Source organism: Heterocephalus glaber, unplaced genomic scaffold (assembly GCF_053883595.1).
Source record: "Heterocephalus glaber isolate CG9 unplaced genomic scaffold, H.glaber_assembly_v1.0 deba00001497, whole genome shotgun sequence".
NCBI lineage: Eukaryota > Metazoa > Chordata > Mammalia > Rodentia > Bathyergidae > Heterocephalus > Heterocephalus glaber.
This window is the reverse complement of record NW_028258320.1, coordinates 15,602,245-15,626,706: the sequence shown is the minus strand read 5'-3', so window position 1 is coordinate 15,626,706 and position 24,462 is coordinate 15,602,245. Positions and strand designations below refer to the sequence as shown.

Genomic DNA, 24,462 nt, shown 5'->3' with positions numbered 1-24,462 from the left:
ATCTTTATATAGTCAAAGATGACTCAGTTTCAGATTTCAGTAACATCTCATATATAATTTAACTTTTAAATGTAGGTCTGATATTTTGAATTAGTATACAAAAGGTCATGAAAATTATGGTTGATGAATCCAGGCCACAGTGGCTATCAGATATCTAAACTCAACACTTTTATTTGGATAAAATTATTAGAACTGTAACTGTAACAGACCCAAGAACTAATTTAGTTCAATCTTCCTATTTGGCTTCAACTTTATTATTTTAATCCTCTTAGATTATGTTCATCAAATGCTCGGAAATCTTACATCAGCAAGTACCAAGTCATGGAGGGAGGTAACATTTACTGAGTCCTTGCTTTGTTTTAGACACGGTTCTTAATGTATATTATTATTTCATTCAGTCCTCTTAACAAGCACACAGAACAAGAGTGGACAAATAATAGTCCTCAGGCCAAATCTATTCCATTGTTTTTTCTTTTTCATTTCTTCTTTTTTTTTTTCCCTAGCCTAAGAGCTAAGTCTTTTTTTTTCTTTTTTTTTTCTTTTTTCACTGTTTTGCCTCTCAGCCTGCCAAGCTTTAACTATTTACTATCTGGCCTTTGAGAAAAACTTTGCTGTCCTTTGCTGACAGGGCATATCACTAATGTCTAAAGAAGCACTGCTGCTGGGAGTGGTGGCACATGCCTATAATCCCAGTACTCCAGAGACTGAAGCAGGATGATGGTGGTATATGGAGACTCTCTCTAATACAAACAAACAAAAAACCAAAAAAACCTTCCACTGTATTGAAGGTGCTTAGATTTCAGAACTCTTGTACTAGAAGCCCGTGGTAATACATGACACATTAATTTTTGGAAAAAAAGAATACCACAACTCCCATATTCCATGTAAATACAGCCCACGTATTAACTCCCACATACTGTTCTCCACCAGGTAACAGCAAATTTCTTCAGCAAATGGACAGAAAGTAAAGACTTCAAGTTTATGGGCCATATCTATCTCTGATCCAACTATTCAACTGTTGGTATAGCTTAAAAGCTGCTATACATAAATGAATGAGCATAGGTATGTCCATAAAACATCTTATGAATACTAAAAATTGAATTTCATATACTTCTTAGGTGTGACAAAATATTATTCCTGTGATTTTTTCCCCCCTACTCATTTACAAATTTACAAATGTACAAGCTATTCTCTGCTCATGGACTATACAGAAACAGAGGGTTATAATTGGCCAACTCCTAGTCCTACAGAAAGAGCAGTACAGGGAAGCTGAAATAAAAGCAGAACACAGTAGATAAATGGAGAAAACATTACTGTGGAAATGTTTTTAAAATATATTCACTGTACTATTTTTGTTTTGTTTTGTTTTTAGTACTGGGGATCAAACTCGGGTCCTTGTGCTTGCAAGGCAGGTGGCAGAACCATTGAGCTAAATCCCTGGCCCCACTGTACTATTTAATCAAGTACAAACTTGTGTGTTGCTAAAAATGCTTTAGGTTAAGACTATGATTGAAGGCATGAAAGGTCATCCTAGAGAGAATATGGGTTTCAGGAGAACTAAATAACAATAAGATGTATATTTCCCCTTTTTCACATCCTTTTTTATTTTTATCTCCCATGTAGATAAAATCACATCAAGATGAATAGAGTCAGCCAGTTGGATGTAGTGGAAAGGAAACAGGGATCTTCTTTACAATAAGGTATGCTTTGCTCTAACCAAAGTTCAAGTTTTCCCACATGGAACTTTTTAAACACTCCCCATTGTTATTGTTACCTAAATCATTGCCTGGCTACGCAGAATTGGTTATAGTAACAGGGACAGTTACTCTAAGTCCATACTGAAGCAACTGCCTGATTCACAATACCCAGGGATGGCAATGATACACACATTTTACAGAAAGGGAGATGAGACATGCTCAAGTGACACAGGCACAAAAATTTTTTATCTTTTAAAAGGCTTCCTCCCTAACTATGGCTACTCTACAGTACAGCAGTATTCCTAGTCAACTTTTCACTCTTAAACTCATCAGCTCTCTACTCATTTTAAAACTGCTTAAATTTCGGGCTTCATGTAATCTGTGCTTCATGTTTATTTTTGAACGGTTCTAAAACTAAAACTTACAAATTTAAATCTGTTGGGTATCCTGGGATACAGTATGTGTGAAGTCATGACAAAACAAAGTTGAAATATGAGCTACTGGTTATAGTCCAGGCATCTGATGATGATAAATTCAAACTATAAAAAATCTACAACAAAACTCTTTTATTTCAACTCATAGAGGAGTAATATATACTTTACTTCTGCTGTATCAACATTTGTGGGAATTCTTGCTAATGAGTAAATGAAAATGAAGCCAAATTCTCATTGAATTTCATTTTAATATATTAGAATTTTCCCTCATAGCTATCATCTTAGAAGAAAATTATTCATTATTTTGACTTTTTATGAAAACCAGGAATGGGGCCGGGGATTTAGCTCAGTGGTTCCAGCGCCTGCCTTGCAAGCGCAAGGTCCCAAGTTCGATCCCTGGTACCAAAAAGAAAACCAGGAATGTACTTGGCATATTACACATTTAATAACTATTCTGTTTATGTAAAAGGTCTTTCAATAATTAAAAGAATGAGGCCAGAAGCCAGTACACTGACATATGCCTGTAATCTCAACTACTGAGGAGGACAAGGCAGGAGGATTGCAAGTCTGACGTTAACCTAAGCAATTTAGCAAAACCCTGTCTCAAAATAAAATTTAAAAAGAGAGAGATAAAGTTCAGTGGCTGAGCACTTGCACAGAATGCTCAAAGACCTGGGTTTGATCCCAAGCACCAGGAAAGAAAATTACAAAACAAAACATTATAGGGCTGGAGATTTAGCTCAGTGGTTTCGCCCGCCTGCTGTGTAAGCACAAGGACAGGAGTTCAATCCCTGGTACCAAAAAACAAAAACAAAACATTATAAAGTTAAGTGCCAGAATATGGAAGCAATTAGAATATATAGTGATTTCCAAAGGGACAAAAATAATATTCTTTAAATGACAAAATACTCTTTAGTGGTCTGTCTAAAGTCTTGCTTTATTTTCTTTTTCTTTTGTTTTTCTTTTGGCACAGGGTCTTGCTTTGTAGTTCAGGCCGGCCCTGAACTCACTATGTAGCCCAGGCTGGTTTCAAACTTGCGGTGATCCTCCTGCCTTCCTCAGTGCTGGGATTACAGGTGTGCGCCACCACATCTGGCTTAGTTTAGACTTCTTTAAAAGCAAGGGATCGGTGTGGAAGGTATGAGGAAAGTGAAGTAGGATGTGGGAAGCTAACTAAAGGGGAGCTGATTACCACTGTGGACAATCAGGGCTCAATTACCCTTGGACTACCTGAGAAATCATAGTTTGTGTATCAGAATTCATCATTTAACACACTGAAGAGGAAATACAATATGTACATCACATGCATCAAATTCACTTATGTTTTATATACACCTTTTACACACAGTCTGAAGGTAATTTCATACAATATTTGTAGTGCATCTACATTTTGATTATGAGGCACAGGTCAACTGTGGAATTTTCCATTTATAACATCACATTCGCACTCAAAAAAAGATTTGATTTGGAGCATTTTGGATTACAGATTTTAGATTAAGGATCCTTATCCTGTAATGGCTCTTATATTTACTTATAAAGTTACTGTTACTGGTATTTAATATTTTATATTTTTTTATGTAACTTCAAGTTACTGTCCAGTATCTTTTTACTTCAACCTAAAGCACTCTTTTTAGCTTTTCATGTAAGTCATATCAATGAAGAACAAACTACCTAAGCTTCTGTTTATCTGGAAATACTGTAATTTCTCCTTCTGGTACTCTTACTATGTGTGTGCTACTATACTGCATGGCATCCTACCCTCAGGGATGGTTTCTGTCATATTTTTTTTGTTGTTTCTATTCTATTATTGGTTAAATGTTCTTGTTTGTTGATATTTTGTTTAATGTCTTATTAAAAACTGGATATTCTGAATATTATACTGTGTATTTTATTAAAAACTGGCATTTTGATATTAACCTACTCTGTGGGGTTTGGTGTTGCTGCTTGTTGAAGACTGCAGTCATATGTGTTTTGTTTTATTTTGATTTGTTGGTACTGGGAATTAAACTCAGGGCCTTGCACATGCTAGGCAAGTACTCTATCACTGAGCCCTTTTAAAAAGTTTTCTTTTTTTTGGTACCGGGGATTGAACTTGGGACCTTGCGCTTGTGAGACAGGCAGTGGAGCGACTGAGCTAAATCCCTGCCCCCTAAAAGTTTCATTTTTAGTCTCACTAAGTTGCCCAGACTGGCCTCAAACTTGTGATCCTTCTGCCTCAGCCTTGCGAGTAGCTCAGATCACAGGTATGTGCCACTGTGCCTGGCTTAGTGACTTTTCCAAATGATTGTATTCCTTGCTGTGTGTCACCAGCACTGTTCTGTTATCTAAGCAGTCAGCAAGTTAACTGATAAAGATTTCCTTAAATGCTGGCCCCAAAAAGAATGGAAAATGAAACAAAACTTCACTCAGTGTTTGCAGATTGGTCCTGAGCTCAGGTTCAATGTTTAGTCAGGCTATCTATATCTCTGCCTTAACTTGCAAGTCTTTACCAAATATGTGATCTAGAGCATGCATGCTGCTCTCCACATTCCTCAGTTTGTGTGATAACCTTTCATAGCTCTATCCTGTTCTTTCCACCACCTCACAGCCTGTAGAATCCTGCTGGGAACAGGATCTCTAAAACACAAATGTGTCTGGAAGGATGTGGAACAGGCCATTTTTTGCTGGTAATAAGCAAGGTCTCTGGAACCAAAGGGAACACACATCTCTTCTCAAAATTGAAGGTGCTTATGCCAGAGATGGAATTGAAGTCTATTTGCGCAAGAGATGTACTTATGTGTACAAAGCAAAAAATAACACAATGGTTTCCTGGTAGCAAACCAAACAAAACCAGGGTAATATGGGGAAAGGTAATACGGGGAAAGGTAATTCGTGTATAGAAATAGTATTGTGGTTCAAATCCCAAAGCAACCTTCCTGGTAAGGCCACTGGATGCATAACATGCATGATGCTGTACTCCTCAAGGATTTAAACTAAGGAAAGTAAATAAAGTAGACTTGTACTCAAAAAAATAAAAAATTCCTCTAAATATCCTTCTCCTCATGCTCACCCTTCCCAGGCCTATCTGCTGTTCACTGGCCTGGGTGACTACAGGGAGTATACTACATGTCTTTAAATTGTTTTTGGTAGATGACCCATGCAAAGCTACTCAAACCCTAGACAGATGAAGTAAAAGCAAGCTTTTGCACTAGTTAGTGCTAGACAGGTCAAGTTGTACAGCCATAATTTTTGAGAACAAGGTCAGTTCTGCCCAACTCCCTTCCCCACAGTTCTGCCTCCCAAACAGCGAGCCTTATCAGCAATGTAGCTGTTGACCAGGTGGCTGGGAAATAGGGCACAGTAGGCAAAAGTACCAATTGCCAAAATTTAGGAACTTCTTTTTCCATTAAGCACTGCCTTGATTGTATGCTAATTAGATTGCAGAGTTCCAGAAAAAAAAAAAAAAAGGTTCTGGTCTGTTTTTGTCAGCTTAATGGTTGTTTCAGTAGAAGACTGAATCCTGGAGCTCTCTATTCCATCATTTTTCCTTGCAAATACATTGTTAAATTGTTACATTTAACCTGAAGCCTTTTATTTTCTGTCTACAAACCTTGTTTGCTCAAGCTGTTTCCTCTAAGCAAGACATCCTTTCCACAGTTCTTTGCTTACCTAAATTTTATTCAAATGTGGACATATTGTCTAGAAAGCATTGTCCAACTTTCAGATTGCGCTAAATGTATCTTCTCTTTTCTGCCACAGGATTTCTGCATAATATTCCTTTATAAATTCCACATTCTTCAAATTACCTATTACTGTCTTCATCTCCTTCACAAAGAACTAACCTTGCAACAGTCACATGTACACTGCATTACCTTCAAGAACACTCTCCTTACGGTGATGAATTTCACCCACAGGGCTATGATCTCTTGAATCCTGCCCCCTTGCCACACTGGTCAGACCACAGGCTCCTGTTTATACTCCTATGGTCCAGCACAATGCCCAACAGTCAAAAGTGACACAGTTAATATTATTATTGCGTGGACCAATACAGTTAGGCAATACATGGAAAGAAGCAAAGAGGCCTATTAACAGAGTCATATTTTTCACTTTAGTGTCTTACGTTCTGGTTGTTTTTCATTGGGTGTTATGGATCGCACAAAATCTTGGGGAGTCATAAACACTTCTGTTTCACCAGGCTCATTGATTATTTTCAAAGTGGCAAAATATCGGAAGATTTTGTCTGGTGTGGAGTAGGCTCGAATCCTATTTTCATATTCCATCACCTAAAATTAGAAATTTGAAGTGTTACTATATTAAGCAATACTCATACACTCTCATCATCAAACTTATCAATTCTCATATGTTTTTCATGTCATATATTTTTCATTTATATCTTTTTCTATTATTAGATTTTTATACTATAAATAAACTTCAAACATTTTTAAATTTTCTTTCTTGCAATACACCATTTATACCCCAACTGGCACAATGCTGATGTAGCTTTTTTGGTACCGAGGATCGAACTCGCTGCGCTTGTGAGGCAGGCGGCAGCACCGAGCTAAATCCCCAGCCCTAGTACTCCTTTCTTGAAGGATTTTTCTAATTCCTTTTCTCTTCCCTCCCCTCCTCTTCCCTCTCCTCCCCTTCTTTTCCTTCCTTCCTGCCTTCCTTTGCTGGAACTTATAATACTCCTGCCTTGGCCTCCCACAGTGGTAGAATTACAGGCATGAACAACTACACTTGGATTCTAATTTGTTAAGAAATTAAAAGCTAGCAAAATTGAAAAATATCATTAAGAGAATTCAGAAGGTCTCCATAACAAGATACAATGCTATGTAAAAAGAGTAGCCTACTGTTCTTAAATACTACCTTTTAAAAAGGCATTAACTTTATAGTTCTTAGTTCTGTTCAATTTCCTGAATCCTAAAACAGACTCGAGATTTCTTAAGTTTGAATAGTCAGCAGGCGCTCAAAAACAAAGTATATTAAAAAAAAAGTACATTAAATGATGGCACAGAAAAATAAAATTCCCGATCATGGAAACTCAATTACTAATAAGTCTGAAGCAAGACTTCTGACTAAAAAACAAAAACTGCCATAGGGCCGGGGATTTAGCTCAGTGGTTCCGCTGCCTGCCTCACAAGCGCAAGGTCCCAAGTATGATCCCCAGTACCAAAAATAAATAAATAAATAATAAAAAATAAACTGCCAGAAATTCTTTACATACAACGTATGTAGAAAACAGTGGAGTTGGAAAGTACACAAGAAAATGTTTGAACAGCAACAAGTCAGGTATGGCATATATTTAGTAAAAGTATGTCATGTTAATATGATTGCTCAGACCCTTATCTGGTATACAAGTCCCAAGTCTGAGCATGGAATATAAAGTATAATACCAATCACATAATATTTTGGTGAGAATTTCTCTTATACCTGAATTTTATACATTGAGGTAGCTAATAATAAATATATACTATAAATAACTAGCTAGAAAATGTATCATGGCAATCAAACCTAAAAACTCATTGGCCCCATGTTTATAAAGGAATTCACTAATATATTAAAAAATTATTAATGTTTTTAATTTGCCACATTAACATAGAAATTACTGTAACTGCCAGTCTTGGCTAAATGTCACTCTGAGGTCACTGGCAGCAGCTGTTTTACAATAGTCTTATTTCACCACCAGATGTGCTTTTAGCAAGTGAGAAAGGGCTCCCCATTTATAACTACACATGACAAGAATTCAATGCTAACTTCCATTAAAATCTGAACAGATTTCAAAGGAGACATTATCCAAAGATTGAGCATGTGGCAAACACAATAAGGAGCCTTGAGACTGATCTACAAGTATTATATCAAAGGCATTTTGTATTAGACTACGACTATCTGCAGAGTAATATTGGCTATGGAAGAAATATCTTTTTAAGCCACTTGTATTCTGGTACTTGCTCTGAACAGTAACAACCCCCAGCCAGGCATCGTGGTGCATGACTGTAATCCCAGTACTCAGGAGGCTGAAAAAGGAGAATCACTGTGAGTTCGAGGTCAGCCTGGGCTACATAGTACATTCAAGGCCAGCGTGAACTACCTAGTGAGTCCCTGTCTCAAAAACAAAACAACTCACCAGAGAAAAAAGACAGAGATAAGAGACAGCTTGAGATTGGAATGGTAAGGTATACAAACTGTAACTACTTACAAAGGGCTTTGTGAACTAAAAAATTAAGTCAGTCAAACAAAGGTAAAAGGTAACAGGATAGAAGTTAAGGATTTTTAAGACTGAAAGTCAGATTCCTTGATTGTTATGAGTTATTAAATTATGTTGCTAAATATTATTAATTTGATTACAATTTAGGCCATTATATATATATACTTTGCTATAAAGTTAATAAAAACCAGTGGTTTTATGTAGCTATAAAGCTTTATTTTGAAACAACAGGCCAAGGAACATAATAGATTTATGGTACTCCCATACTGGTAGAATTTGGTATATACCTATTACATACTATATATTCACTTTTTTAAAAATTTCATATTATACCTTGAAGATCATTCCATACCTAATGATACGGAGGCTGGCTCCTTTTAAGCAACTAAACTAAATGGAACCTCATCCAAGATTGCAAAGGTTTAAAGCAGAAATAGACTGCTGAAGGATTTAGGGATGTTAAGAGAAAAGATTTATTTATTTTTAAAAATTTCTTTATTTTTTGGTACAGGGATGGAACTCAGGACCTTAAGCTTGCGAGGCAGGAGCCAGAACCATGGAGCTAAATCCCTGGCCTGAGAAAAGATTTATTAAGAATTAACATAGTTCATTTACCAAACTTTCTTAGAGATCATTAATTATGTTAAGACACTTGTCTTCAATAAAATTGTTAAACTTAAATGGATTAAATCCGGGCATTATTTTTCCTAAGTGAACTGCACCAATGAGTAGCCAAGTAGTATTTGTAACCAAAAGTAGCAAATGAAGAATAATATCTCTTTATAAAATATTTCAATTAATAAATTAAAGGGCTGGGGATTTAGCTCGGTGGTTCCGTTGTCTGCCTCTCAAGTGCAAGGTCCCGAGTTTGATCCCTGGTACCAAAAATTAAATAAATAAATAAATAAAAATTTTATAATATTCAAATATCAACATTTTAAGCAACCACAATGAATTAACAGATCTAGGCACTGAACATCCATAGTTGCTTACATGACAAATGGAAAAGTAACTAGACACTAGGTGTTTCTTGATAAAAAGAAAATATTACATCTAGTCTTACTGCAGGGATCAAACCTGGGTCTACTTGAGCCTCAAAATTCAGTTGCCAATATTCAGGTAATATAAACAACAGAGGAACATACTGATTGGCACTGAGAATAATCATCAGTAAAATCCACACCACAGAAAACTTTTAAAGGTTAAATGGCCTGGATTCTGTCACCTATACAGTAAGAGGATTAAAAGACATATCATCTGGACCGGGGATTTAGCTCAGTGGTTCCGCCACCTGCCTCGCCAAGCGCAAGGTTCTGAGTTTGATCCCTGGTACCAAAAAAAAAAAAAGAGCAAAAGACATATCATCAGGCTGGAGAGTACAGCTCAATGGCAGAGTGCATGTGTAGCATGCGTGAGGCCCTGGGTTTAATGCCCACACCAACCAAAAGAAAATAAAACAATAAATCAAAGCAGGCAGCATTAAGATACAGATGTCTAGGGATGGACATTTGGGTGGAAAAGGTAAGGGAGAACTCTCTCTCCTCCAGCCTCCCACGTGTTGAAAGGAAAGATGGTCAAGGTGAAGAAAGTGGTTTCCTTGCCAGCCTTGCTGTTATAAGGAAGCTAGAGACCACCCTGATAAATCTCTTGTTTGAGAAAAGGCCTAATAATTTTGGCATGGAACAGGACATTCAGTCCAAAAGGAACTTCACTGGCTTTGTCAAAAGATTCTACCATATCCATCTGTAGTGGCAAAGGGCTATGTTTAAGGAGCTTAAAGTGCCTCCTGCAATTAGCCAGTTCATTCAGATCATGGACTGTCAAACAGCTACCAGCTTGTCAAGCTGGCCCAAAGTAAGAGAAGAGGTAGAGACTGTTGTCCTGGACTGAGAAGAAAGCTGCCAGCAAAATGGATGTCACCACTAAGAGATTACCCATCCTTCGAATGGGATTAATACTGTCATCACCCTGGTGAAGAACAAGAAAGGCTCAGCTGAGGGCGACTGTGTATGCCATGGATCCTTGTCTTAGTTACTTTTCTCCTTGCTGACACAAAATACCCGACACCCAAAGTTAAAGGAGGAAAGGTTTATTTAGCTCATAGTTTGTAGAGCTTTCAGTCCATAATCAGCTGGCTCCAAGGCAGGGGTGGCATCGCAGAGGAGAAACAGTTCATGGCAGGCAGAAGGTAGCAAAAGCAACAAGAGACAACCACTTATATTTATCCAGTCTCCTTAGGGCAGGTAGCACTCACACCCTTAATCCTAGTGCCCTTGAGCCTAGCATTGCACCATGAATCAATTCCAGTATCACATACTCTAGATCCAGCCACCTTTGAAAAAGCCCACCTATGACCTCATGAGGCTTTGGGGGGATATTTAGACACAGGCCATAATGATCCTCTTCACCTGGCTGTCTTCTTGCCTGCCCTGTGGCATGCAAGTGGGGGTTCCCTAATGAATCATCAAAAGGAAGGCCAGGCTGGGATGTCTGGTGCACAGGAAGAACAGTATCACAATCGCCTTTGTCCAGGTTAACTCTGAGCCCAATGGTGCTCTTGCTTAGCTGGTAGAAAGTGTCGGTATCAATTATAAGAGATATGACTAGCTCTGCTGTCACTGGGGAGGCAATGTCCTGGACCCAAAATCCATGCCTCGCATTGCCAAGCTAAAAAGGACAAAGGCTAAAGAACTGACTACTACATTGGGTTAAACATATACTGTTGAGTTTTATATACAAAAAATCATTAAAAAATCTCCCAAAAAAGGGAAATGATTACTATAAAAATGCAGTATGGGATATCATTTAACCATAAAGATAAATTTGAATAATTTGAAGAAAAATGGATGGACCTTGAAACCGTGACATTAAGTGAAAAAAGCCAGATGAAAAAGATTATGAGATGGTTTCTCTTTTATGAAAAACCCAATATGTAAATAAATGAAAGTATTAAAAAAAGAGATAGTAGGGAATAGAAAGATAGACTTCTTGTAGATGGGGAAGGGGATCAAAGGAAGGTGGGAGAAAGGTAGGGAGGGAGGAGAAGAAAAGAATATTGAAAATGGTGCAATATATGTATGTACCAATTTCTCAAAATGAATATAATTATTATGTACCACAAACATACCAATCAAAATATTTTTAAAATTAAAATTATTTTATGGTTTCCTATATCTATGCTTTATTATAGAGTAAAACATTTTTTTAAAAATTCAGACATTCTATGTGATACTGAATAGCTGAAGCAGAATCATGGATAAAGCTACAGGCAAGATTTTGGCTAATCAGCATGGTGGCAAAGGAATAGACCTGAGGATCAGTGGAATAATTAGAAGATGCAGAAATAACTCCAGCCATACTCAGCCACCTCATCTTTGACAAAGGAGTCAACCACCCTCATTGGAGGAAAGATAGCCTATTTAATAAATGGTGTTGGAAAAACCGGATTTCAATCTGCCAAAGATTAAAACTAGACCCATACCTATCATCATACACTAAACTAAGATCAAAGTGGATTAAAGATCTAAATATTAAGACAGGAACACTAAACTTGCTGGAAGATAAGTTAGGTAGAACTCTTGAAGACACTGGCATAGGAAAAGACTTCATGAACAAAACCTCAGTAGCACTAGAGCTAGCACAAAGAATCAACAACTGGGATCTCATCTTATTAAAAAGTTTCTGCACTGCAAAAAAACCACCAACAGAGCTAACAGACAACCTGCAATATGGGAAAAAATCTTTAGCAGCTGTACCTCAGACAAAGGACTACTATCTAGAATATATAAAGAACTGAAAAAAATCAGATCCCCCAAATTCAAAGACCCAATTCAAAAATGGGCATCTGAAATGAAAAGACAAGTAAAAGCAGCAAACAAATATATGAAAAAATGTTCAACATCACTGGTCATTCGAGAGATGCAGATGAAAACAACACTGAGATTCTACCTCACCCCAGAAAGAATGGCTGCTATCAAGAAATCAACCAGTAACAAATGCTGGCAGGGGTGTGGGGAGAAAGGAATCCTTCTCCATTGCTGGTGGGAGTGCAGACTGGGGCAACCACTGTGGAAATCAGTATGGAGATACCTCAAAGAACTAGGACTAGAGGTCCCATTTGACCCAGCTATTCCCCTGCTGGGTATCTTACCAAAAGAATTAAAAGAATCACACCACAGTGATATCTGTGCACCCATGTTCATAGTGGCACAGTTTGTAATAGCTAAAGCTTGGAAGCAGCCCAAGCGGCCATCAACTGGAAACTGGATAAAGAAAATGTGTTTTTTTAATAAAATGGAGTACTACTCAGCCATAAAGATCTAAAAACTAGAGTCATTTATAGGTAAATGGATGCATATTGAGGCCATACTCTTAAGTGAAATAAATAGGACACACATGTGTAAATACAGAATAGTTTCTCTAGTGTGAGAAACTGAAAGTGTAAATAAGGATTAAAAGGATTAAAACAAATAATTGATAATCTGAAATAGGAAGAAATGGTCCAAAGGGGTAGGGGTGTGGGAGGGTCAGGGGAAAGGAAAGAAGGGAAAGGAAAAGTTAGGAGTCTAGAAATTAAGTAAACTGCCCTGATAATTTTATTTTTTTCTGTGAAGTATGAGACTGGTCATCTGCTAAGGGGAAACCAGGAGAAGAAAATACAAGCAGGTTAAAATAAATGTTAATTTAGTCATTTTAACTCTACTTTGCAAAAAGGAAAATATGTAAATGAAACTGCTAACACAAGGTAAAGTTGAGCTTTCTTTGAATTCACTCAAGGCTAAAGAATAAATAAATGTCTACAGAAAAAAGCTAGGACACTTGATTTACATGTGATATATAACTGTAGTTTAATTCACTTCTATCAGAAATGGACTTAGGAATGAAAAAAGATATATAAATAACTTCATCTAAAATGTACAATCAGAAAGAAGATCTAAATGTCCCAGAGGAACTCTTGCAAATAAATACAATATAGCACACAACAAGGAAATAATTCAAATCAATTTTTTGCAGTATTAGGCTATAGTTTAGCAGATGAAGCCAACTCGTGAATTTCAATCTAAACAAGCTAACATCTAAGATATTCATTTGCTTGTATATTACTCATGTCTGCTGAACTCAAATGTCTAAGAACACAGGCATCATTATAGTGGAAGTGAAACTTTTCTGAGGTAAAGCTGCATACCAGTAGGTTTCATTAATTACATGAAATAGGACAGTCATTTGAAGTTTATTCTATCCTCAAATTTACTTAATTTTCTGAAATTATGTTTCAAGGAGATTTTATTCTCCTAGAAAGCAAGAATCGCTGTAGGCAGTGGAACTAAGAAAGAATATGATAATCCTTGTTACCAACCATACATCTGTTAACCACCCCCTTTAACTTCAAGAGTACCTTTAGGGCTGGGGATTTAGCTCAGTGTGGTTCTGCCACCTGCCTCGCAAGCACAAGGACCTGCTTTCGATCCCCGGTACCAAAAAAAAAAAAAAGAGTACCTTTGACTTACAACATGATGGAAAATGGCAAACAGGCAAATAATTTGGAAGTGAATATGAACCATCTGAAATATATAATAAAAGACACTGAACTGCATTACTGTACTGTAGGATACAGTTCTGATTAATTTATAAGATTTTGTTTCATACTTTTCTGTCTCTGAATCCAGAACGTTTCTTCTTCTTTTCTTCGGGATAAGAGTCAAGACCAGTATCTGCAGCCTTTTTTTCATGGTTACAAACCTCCCCTTCATCTTTATTCTTCCCTTTATCACCAATGTCAGTTTTTAAGTTGTTTACACATGGTGGAGATTCTGCATGAGCCCTAGATATACAAAACAGAAATCTAGATTAAACATGAAAGTTCATCATATTAAACTCTCACAGATGCAGGTTAGCAGGAACAACAGTAATGAAATCCGTCATAATTCTACATGAAGAAATTCCTTAGAAAACTAAAAACAGAAGTACCATACGATCTAGCAATCCCATTTCTGGCAATATTTAAAAGAACTGAAAGTAGGTCGTTAAGAAGTATTTGTATCATAGCAGCACCATTCACAATAGCTAAAATATGGCAGTAACCCAAGTGTCTTTTAGTGGATGAGTGGATAAACAAAATGTGGCATATACATATAACAAAATATTGGCCTTAAAAATGAAGGAAATCTGTTAAATGCTACAAAGATGAATACTGAGGATGGTAAGCTAAGTGAAATAAGCCAGTCACAAAAAGACATACTACTGTCCATGATTCTACTTACATGAGTTACCTGGAGTAGTTTAACTCACAGAAACAGAAAGTAGAATGGCAGTTGCCAGGAGCTCGGGAGACAAGAAATGAGAATTGCTTTTTAATGGTTAAGGAGTTCTAGTTTGGGAAGATGAACAAAGTTCTGGAGATGGATAGAAAGGGGGATGGGGAAGTTGTTTATTTTTTTTTTGATACCGGGGATCAAACTTGGGACCTAGCGCTTGCAAGGCAGGTGCCGGAACCACTGAGCTAAATCCCCAGCCCAGGGGGTTACTTTTTAATGGATATAGCAAGTCATTTTTGTAAAATGAAGTTCTGGCGACCTGTTTCACAATGGTAAGACTATACCTAATGTGATGGAAATATATAATGATTAAGATAGTAAGTTCTATGTTATGTGTTTCCTAACTACAATAAAGTACATAAAGAAGAAATGAGGGCCCAAAAGAATAAAATACAAGTAGTCATATAAAAACTTACACAATCATATATACAAATTCTACATGAAGACAACTGATCTGCTAGTCTTTTCAGGTTCATTCAGTTATCGGCAAGAAAAAATTAAATGTTCAGCAGGAGCCTTTCTTAGCTGATTAGAGATTATAACTAGCAATCTATTCTATGAAGATTTTCTAAACATCTTGAGCCAAGGTTCTGCTTTTATTCCTTCAAACTCCTACACCATTTAGTGTTTGAACTACAACATATAATTTAGTGTTATATATGGTTATTTAAGTTGTCCTAGAATACATCTTGCTCTTCAACTATTAGGTGGAATAGAATAACACTGTTGCTTACAAATAAAAATTTGTCAAGTATCAGCAGCATCGTATGGTTCACCCTAATAACATCATTAAAAGAAGACTAGATAATATATGTATTTTTCATTTAGTCACCCAGTTCCTTACACAAAGAAAGCATGGGGGTGGCTTATTAGGGAATACCAACAGAAGTTATCAACTATGCTGACCAGAAAGGAGGTGGAGAAGAGTATGCTGGGATTAAAGTTCTGCGGTAGGGAAAAATTCTTAACATTTGTTAATGTTTGTTTCACATGACTCTTCAGAGAAGACTCTAATCAACAGTTTTTATTTTATTTGCAAATAATATTTTCTAAACACTAATAAAGGCAAATAATTATTTGAATTTATAAGTAAAAACAATCATTGATTTTTTAAAATGAATAAAGCCTAAAATGAAACACATAGTTAAAAAGCAACAGGAGGGCCGGGGATTTAGCTCAGTGGTTCTGTCACTTGCCTTGCAAGCACAAGGACCCGAGTTTGATCCCTGGTACCAAAAAAAAAAAGCAACAGGAAATATCACATTGACTTAAGCTTCTTTCAAATATGGTTCAAAAGCAATCTTTAGATCTTAGTTTGAATTTCTTTTTAACTTTGACCAAGTGATGCACTGGACCAGATCATTGCTTTATTTCCCTCTAAAGAGCCTCCTATAACTAAAAGAGACTCCTGTAACTAAACTTTGATGGCTGCTAAAGTGGAGATCCAAGCCATTTATCATGAGGTAAGAGACGGCATTCACGCAATCCAAAAGTCAAGAGCTGTTATAGCCACATTAGTTCTAAAGTTAAAATATGAATAAGATCATCTCAATCCTCAAGTTCACAGTCATTAGAAAAAGAAGACAAAGTGATAAAGGAAAAAGTAAAGATAGATCAGAAGGTCAGGAAAAACTTCCTGGAAAGCAGAATTTATGAGCTATCTTCTAAAAAACTTAAAAGTTCTACAAAAGAAAAGCTACATCAATTCAAAATCATCTGGTATAACAGTAATTCTATTATTCACATTGCTTTTATTCAATTAATTAACCAGCCTTCATAATCTCTCTGAAAAACTTACAAGCTAATGTCCAAGATATTATGAATGCTCATGCAATTCTTTCCAAACTAGCTGCTTGCTTATAAGTTTTTTCCCTAAAAATTATTCCTGATAGTTGAAGCCACTGCCATAATGATATCTTAATAAAATATTAAGTATCACAGAACTGATTAAATGAAATAATGTACAAAAAGAGGACTTGCTTCTTGCCACAGTGGAATAACTACAGCAAGTTAAACTTGCTATGGGGGAAAAAATAAAGAAGACTAAACAAAATATACAAAACAATCATTTTTAGATACAACACAATAGAGAAAGCAACTCTGAGAAAAGTGAGGGCTCTAAGAGCCTAAAATTTCTGCCTAGAGACATTTTCCAGACCATTAACAAGAACTCAAGGAAAAATACAGTGATCTTGCTAAGATGAAGTGACAGCAATCCAAGTTTGGAGAAAGTGAGTTGCCTGGATTTCATAAGGCAGAGGGTCCAAGAAGAAGTCATGCAGAAAAAGAATACCAAAAATCTTTATGGAGTGCCCTTGATTCATGACTTAACATTAAGCAGTGCGTCCTTAGAATGAAACTATCCAAAGCAATTATCAAGGAGCAGTAGTCTAAAAAATTCTAGAAGTTACAAGCAGGAAATGTTCTAGTTCTGACAAGAGTAAGGCAACCTCCCTGAATGCCCATGGCATGTAGTAATCCATGTTAGCAGGGCTAAATTTTTTAAGCCCTAGAACAAAGGGTACTTCTAAAGCAAGTTTTGGTAGATCAATAATCAGGTTTGTTCCCCATCTGCTTAACCAAAGAAAAAAATCACACTTGTAAAGAAGAATAACAAAATCCACACACTCAACATTGTTAACATTCAGAGTGTAAAATATCCAATAAAATATTATTAGTCTTTAGCAAAATGGTGGACTATGACTTGAAGCCTTTGTTCCCTCATAGAAACATTGGTTTGATGCAGATAAAAGAACCAAAAGTACTTTTATGAGAATTCCAGAAGCCAGGTAACAAGGTGCACTGCCCTAGGAAAGAATAAACCTGAGAGCAGCTGCATTGAAACAGGTAAGAAGAAAAATTTCACTTCACCTGCATCAACTCTTCCCCTAAGTGGGTACAGCTCAGCACTGAGGGAAACCACTCTCATTAGGAGCTACTTCTTGGGCATGAAGAGTGTGAGGTGTTGCTGGATAGGCTTAGTAGATAAGGGATTGCTGGGGCAGGGGCAAAGACCTTGAAGACAGTGCAATAAAAACTAACAAAGCTGTTGCACAGAGAGGAAAAAGCATGAACAAGATATAAATAAAACCTTGGTGACATGTGAAACAATATCAGATGGTCCAGTATGTGAGGGAATGTAGTTCAAGAAAGTTTGTGCATGGGGGGTACACAAAGATTTCACGAAGAAATAATAGACAAGACATGTTCAAATTTCATGACAACTATAAATTTATAGATCCAAGAAAACCAATAGATCCCAAACAATATAAACACCAAGAAAACCACACCAAAATACATCATAAATTGTTGAAAAGTAGTGATAAAGGAAAGCCATAAAAGTAAGCTAAAGTACAGTACACACAGGAAAACAAAGGTAAGTATTACTACTGGCTTTACAGAGGAAAGCTGAAAATATGATTCAGCAATTCCACTTCTAATTATACACCCAACAGAAGTGAAAGCAGGCACTCAAAAAGTTATTTGTAGAAGACCCCAAAAACTCCACCAAAAAACTTTTAGATTTAATAACCAAATTCAGTAGAATAGATATAAAGTCAATACTCAAAAATCAATAGGCTTCCTGTACACGAATGACAAATTCAGAGAGCAAAACTAAGGAAATAACACCTTTTACAATACCATCCCCAAAAAATGAAATACCAAGGAATCAATCTAATGAAGGAAGTAAAAGACATTTACATAGAAAACTATAATACTGGGCCAGGGATTTAGCTCACTGGTTTCATCGCCTGCTGCACAAGCGCAAGGACCTGAGTTCTATCCCTGGTAGCAAAAAAAAAAAAAAAAAAAAGAAAAAGTACGAAAACTATAATACTCTGAAAAAGGAGAATACCAGAAAATGGGCATACTTCCAAAATTGTTATACAGATTTAATGCAATCCCAATCAAAATACCAATAGCATATCACAGAATTAGAGAAGACAATTCTAAAATTCATTTAGAACCAAAAGAGAGCAAAAGCAATTTTAGTCAACAAAAGCAAGGCAGGAGGCATCATAATCCGACTTGAAATTATACTACAAAGCAACTGTGATAAAAACAGGATGGTCCTGTCAAAATACATACATACATAAATAAATAAATAAATAAATAAATAAATAAAATAAAAAGACCTGAGGATCAATGGAACAGATTGGAAGACCCAAAAACAACTCCAGACATACTCAACCATCTGTCTTTGACAAAGGAGCCAAATACCTTCACTGGGAGAAAGACAGCTTCTTTAATAAATGGTGCTGGAAAGACTGGCTTTCCACATGCTGAAGATTAAAACTAGACTCATATCTTTCACTACGCACTAAATTAAAATCAAAATGGATCAAAGATCTAAATATTAAAACAAATACTAAATGTGCTGGAAGATAGAATAGGTAGAACTCTTGAAGAACTGATGTAGGCAAAGACTTTATGAACAGAAAACCCTGACTGCACAGGAAATATCATAAAGAATCAACAACTGGGATCTCATATATAACATATAATGTTATCTGAAAGTAAGTTATGACAAGCTCAACATGCACAGTATAAATTCTACAGCAGAGACTGGCAAACTATGGCCTATAGGATCCAGCTCCTCACTTGTTAAAGTTCTTGACTTAAGAATGGCTTCTAGGAGAGAAGCTGAGCCGGTCCCAGCACCTGGAAGGAAGCTCCCCCGCCGCCATCCCACGCTCCTAGGGCAGAGAACCTAAGCCGGTCCCAGCACCCGGAAGGAAGCTCCCCCGCCACCATCCCACGCTCTTAGGGCACAGAAGGAAACTTACTTGACTATCTTCTACCTGTTATGTGACAGATTCTGTTACACACCATTCATGAGCTCAGAAAACAGTTGTGGAAGGTGAGCCAGTCCCAGCACCCATAAGGAAACTTCCATGCCGCCATCCCATGCTCCTAGGGGAGAGGTGAGCCGTGCAGGCACCAGCAGCAACCCCCCCCATATCATATCTTGGATATGAGAAGATACGTAAACAAGCCTCAAAAACAGACTTCCGAACCACCTACAGCAACCCAAAGGGAAACGAGATGGAACAATGATACTAAACCACATGGACTCTCTGAACTTGCAACAAAAAGAGGATCTGGGAAAAATGAAATCAGAAATAATTACTCAGATAACAGCAAAGATTGTGCTCATGGTGCAAGACATGATTAATAAATCTAGAGAGGACACAGATTAAAAAAAGAGGATCTAAAAAAAAAAAAAATAGAGGATCTGAGGAACATGATGGAATCCTAACATAGGAAACAAATGGAATCCGTAAAACAGATGCAAACAGATTTCCAGGAGAATAAAAACTCCATCGAAAGTCTGCCCAGCAGAATGAACCAATGTGAGGATAGAATTTCACATATAGAAGCTAAGATTGCAATTAGTGATCAGGGAAAGAAAAATTGCTTTAAAATTGTAAGGGAACGTGAGAAATCAATCCAGCAGCTGCCAGATGATGGAAAGAAGAATAACATAAGACTGACTGGAGTCAATGAAGAAACAAGAGAGCGTGCAGATGACATAAAAAAACTGTTCACAGAAGTGATGGCAGAAAACTTCCCAAGCAGGGGAAAAGAACTTGACATACAGATAAGTGAGGCATATAGGACTCCAACTAGCCTTGATCAAAAAAAATCTACACTTAGGCATATAATAGTTAGGATTCCAGAAATCCAACAGAAGAACACAACTCTACAAGCAGTGAGAGAAAAGAAACAAATCACATACAAAGGAAAGCCCATCAGAATCACAGCAGACTTCTCAGTGCAAACCTTCAAGGCAAGAAGAGCTTGGAGTGATGTATTTCAAGCCCTAAAGGAAAACGGCCTCCAACCCAGATTGATGTACCCTGCAAAACTATCTTTCAAAATGGATGGAGAAATAAGATACTTTGATGATAAAGAGCACCTCAGGAACTTCATGAATACCAAACTGGCACTCCAAAAAATTTTAGACAATACCCTAGGAAAAGACAATGAGGATCACAACCCCAGGAAACCCAGCAGAATGAATCCATTGGGCGTGACAAATTAAACGCAAAGGGGGAGAATCCAACAAAAAGAAAAAGTCATGACAAGGCTTTTAAAACTTTTAACTTCATCTCCCTAATGAGTGTATAATTCAATCTTGTATTTGTACTGATTAGTATTTTTCTGATTCTAGAGTTGCACACCTTTCCTTGTGCTGTACTGGCTATTTAGCATCTTCTTATGTCTACTTTTTAATTGGGTTGTCTATTAATGAGCTCTAAGAATTCTTTATGTATTCTGGTCATAGGTTATATGCATTGTAAATATGGTCTCTTTAAGGACTACTTTTCATTTTAATGATGTCATTTAAAGTTCTAAATTTTGATGGAATCCCATTTATCAATTTGTTTCTTTTATACACGATGTTTTTGTATCCTAGGTAGTTCTTGCCTACCCTAAATTCATAAACATTTTCCCTTATAATTTCTTCTTAAAGTTTTATACTTTTAGGCTTTCATATTTAGGTTCATAGATCCCTTCAAGTTATTTTCATGTATGGAAATAAAGGGTTGAGGTTAATTTTTTATATACGGATACCAGGTGTTCTAGTGCCATTTGCTGAAAACACTATCTCTTCCTCAGCTCTTGAATTGAGTTTATATTCTATAAAATGTTAATGTTAAATAATCTTTCAAAACTCAGTGGACCATATATGTGTGGTTCTATTTCTAGATTCTCTGTTTTATTCAAATGATCTATATGTCTTTCTTTACACTAACACTGCCTTGATTACTGTAGCTTTAGAAGAAGTCTTAAAATTAGGTACTAAATGTCTTCAACACAGTTTTTTGTCCTTTTTTTTTTTTTAACTTTTCTAGGTCCTTTGTACTCCTAGATAACTTTTAAATTTCAATATCCAATTCTTCATTTATAGCAAGTATATACAGACCTGAATTTTTATATATATCTTGTGTTTTCTAATCCAGTTAAATTCAAATACAAGTTCTAGGGGCTCCTAGAGATTTCTTAGAATTTTCTCTGTAGATGATCATTTCATCTATATATAAAGATTTTACTTCTACCTTGCCAATCCTATCCTAATCGTGTCATTTTATTGCCAGACTATTTTGGTGGGGCCTAGGTTTCAAAGTTTAATGGACAGATATAGAGTAAGCATATCTGCCCTTGTTCCCCACCTTAAGGAGAAAGCACTGTATCTTCTCCATTCATATAAGGCGTTTTTGCTGGAAGTATGGAGTACATGTCTTTAATCTGTTGAGAAGGTTCTGTTCTACTTCTAGTCTCCTGATAGCTTTTACCATGAACAGCTGCAGAATTTAGTCCAATACTTTTTCTCCAACTAGTGACAGGATCATATGGCTTTTTCCTTTCCTCTGTTATAATGATGACTTGTGGGGGTAGATCTTCCAATGCTGAACCAACACTGCCATCCCTATAACAAAACCACTTTCTACATCCTGCCAGATCTGACTTCTAAGAGTTTATTTTGTTAAACAAATTTCTATCTATGGTCATACATTTTTCTTCTATTATCTTTATCCAGTTTTAGGATTAGCACAATGTTGATTTCCTAAAATGAGGGGAGAAGTGTTCCTTCTTTTTTCTGCTTTAATTGTTTGATATAATTTATCAGTTAAAATGTATATGAGTCTGCTGTTGTCATACAGGTAGGTTTTCAAGCTAGGAATATACTTTCTTTAATAGGTGCTATTCAAATTTTATATTTCTTCCAGAGTTAGTTTCATTAATTTGTCTTCCAAGGTACTTCTTAGAAGTTGTCAAATTTATCTCAAAAAAGATTTTTGTAATATGCTTTCTATATCCTTTTAAATTCTGTAAAATCTGTGGTAATGTCTCCTAGATCTTGATATTGTAATTTTAAAAATGTATAATTGATATTGTGTAATAGGAAGAAAAGCTCTAAAGTAGCAGGGGAAGTGGGAGGGGTAGGGGAAAGGAAAAAAGGGAAAAGAAAAAATATGAGAAAAGGAAAATAATGGAAACAAAGTCTTTGCAAGTAGGGAAGGGTGGAGGGGGTGAAGGGAGGGCAGGGGAATGGGGGATAAAATAAGAACCAAGATACTCATGTAATGGTACAAGATCCCAATGATGAATGTAACTGTATTTTATACTGAAAATGTACCAATAAACTTAATGGGAAAAAAAAAGAATGGCTTCTAGGCCAGGGATTTAGCTCAGTGGTTCCGTCGCCTACCCCACAAGCCCAAGGACCCGAGTTTGATCCCCAGTACCAAAAAAAAGAAAAAAGAATGGCTTCTACATTTTTGTTTGGTACTGGGGATTGAACTCCGGTCCTTGTGCTTGCAAGGCAGGCAGCAGAACCACTGAGCTAAATCCCTGGCCCCTGGCTTCTACATTTTTAAATGGTTGAAAAAAATCAAAAGACTATTTCATGATACATGAATACTATAAGAATTCAAATGGCAGAGTTTATAAAGTTTTACTAGGACATATTATACCCATTCATTCATGTATCGTCTATGGCTTTTTCTACACTATAATAGTAGCAGTAACACAGACTACAACCTGTACCATCTAAAACATTCGCTATCTTGTCCCTTACAAAAAATACTTGCCAATCCTACTTTAAAATGAGAAGGAAGAAACATAGGGAGAAAAAGTGACAGAAGAAAAAAGAAACAAAGAAAAAGATCAATAGAGACTTATTTATCTAGCATGTGCAAGGCCTTGGATTCTATTACCAGAATAGAAAGAGAAGGACAAAGAGAGAGAGAGAGAAAGACAGAAACAGAGATAGAGACAAAGAGACAGAGATAGAAATGAGAGATCAAAACATGCTATGCATGTATGGAAATATCACCTTGAACCCATGAATATGTACAGTTAATGTGTTAAGAAAAATAAAAGAAAGAAATAAAAGAATGAAGAGGAAACTAAGAGGTATGTATATCTTCTTATACCTACTAGTAGAGACAACTGTCATAAAAAAAATTAGGTAAAAGAAATAAAGAATAGATGCAAGAAAAACAAATGCCAGGATCCTAGATGTAAACACAATCATTTCACTAATTACACTACATGAGAATGGTCGAAACACCTCAAATGAAAGACAGGGGTTTGTGGGAGTGGTGGTGCACACCTGTAATCCCAGCTACTCAGGAAACTGAAGCAGAAGAATCGAAAGTTCAAAGCCAGCCTGAGCAAATTAATGAAGATCTGTCTAAAAATTAAAAAGGGCTGTGGCGGTGGCTCAGGGGTAGAGCATCCTTGGGTTTAATCAACAGTATCACCAAAAAATGTTTTTAATGAAACAAAAAACAAAACCCAACTGCATGCTGTTTTTGAGAAAGAAACTTTAAAGACAAAAACACAGATGGTTATATCATACAAACCCAAATCAAGAGAAATCTAAAAAGATTATAATAATATAAGACAAAATAGATTTCAGGACTAGGAATATTACTAGAGACAAAATGAGAAGTTTCACAATGTTAATTAAATTTATTTTTCAAGCGGTCATAACAACCCTAATAACAGAGCTTCAAAAGAAATAAAGCAAAAACTTATAATACTATATCTGAAGGTTTATAAGATTAGGGAAGAAGGTCTCTCATCCACAAAAATCTAATGAAAGGATATCCACGGATATGGAAGAAGAATCTCTGGAGTCAGAGGTGGGCCACAAATCTGCTCAAACATTTACAGTGAACTCTACAACTAAAGCCAGTTCCCATAAGGGAATTGCAATCTCTATGGCCATCGACACTGATACTTTTCACTTCCAGACACTTTGGAAAGTACTGTAGTAAAATTCAGAAGTCATGTTGCATTACAAAGAGAAATCA

At 36.4% G+C, this 24,462-nt stretch overlaps 1 protein-coding gene and 1 pseudogene across 10 annotated transcripts in view; one reads left to right on the top strand and one right to left on the bottom strand.

The window, feature by feature from the left end:
- Micu1 (mitochondrial calcium uptake 1) overlaps nucleotides 1-24,462 on the bottom strand; it is a 202,000-nt gene that overhangs the window by 134,443 nt on the left and 43,095 nt on the right. For 4 of the 10 annotated variants that reach the window (XM_021259599.2, XM_004846249.3, XM_087185436.1 and 1 more), the window contains 2 exons: nucleotides 13,965-14,139; nucleotides 6,231-6,393 (listed from right to left, as the gene is read on the bottom strand). In XM_021259599.2, coding sequence (XP_021115258.1) covers nucleotides 6,231-6,393; nucleotides 13,965-14,139 — 338 coding nt within the window. Of the gene's footprint in view, nucleotides 1-6,230; nucleotides 6,394-13,825; nucleotides 13,880-13,964; nucleotides 14,140-24,462 lie in introns of all 10 variants that reach the window. The other 6 variants (XM_087185432.1, XM_087185434.1, XM_087185433.1 and 3 more) reach the window with 2 other exon arrangements.
- On the top strand, nucleotides 4,767-5,219 carry LOC106009499 (large ribosomal subunit protein eL33 pseudogene; annotated as a pseudogene).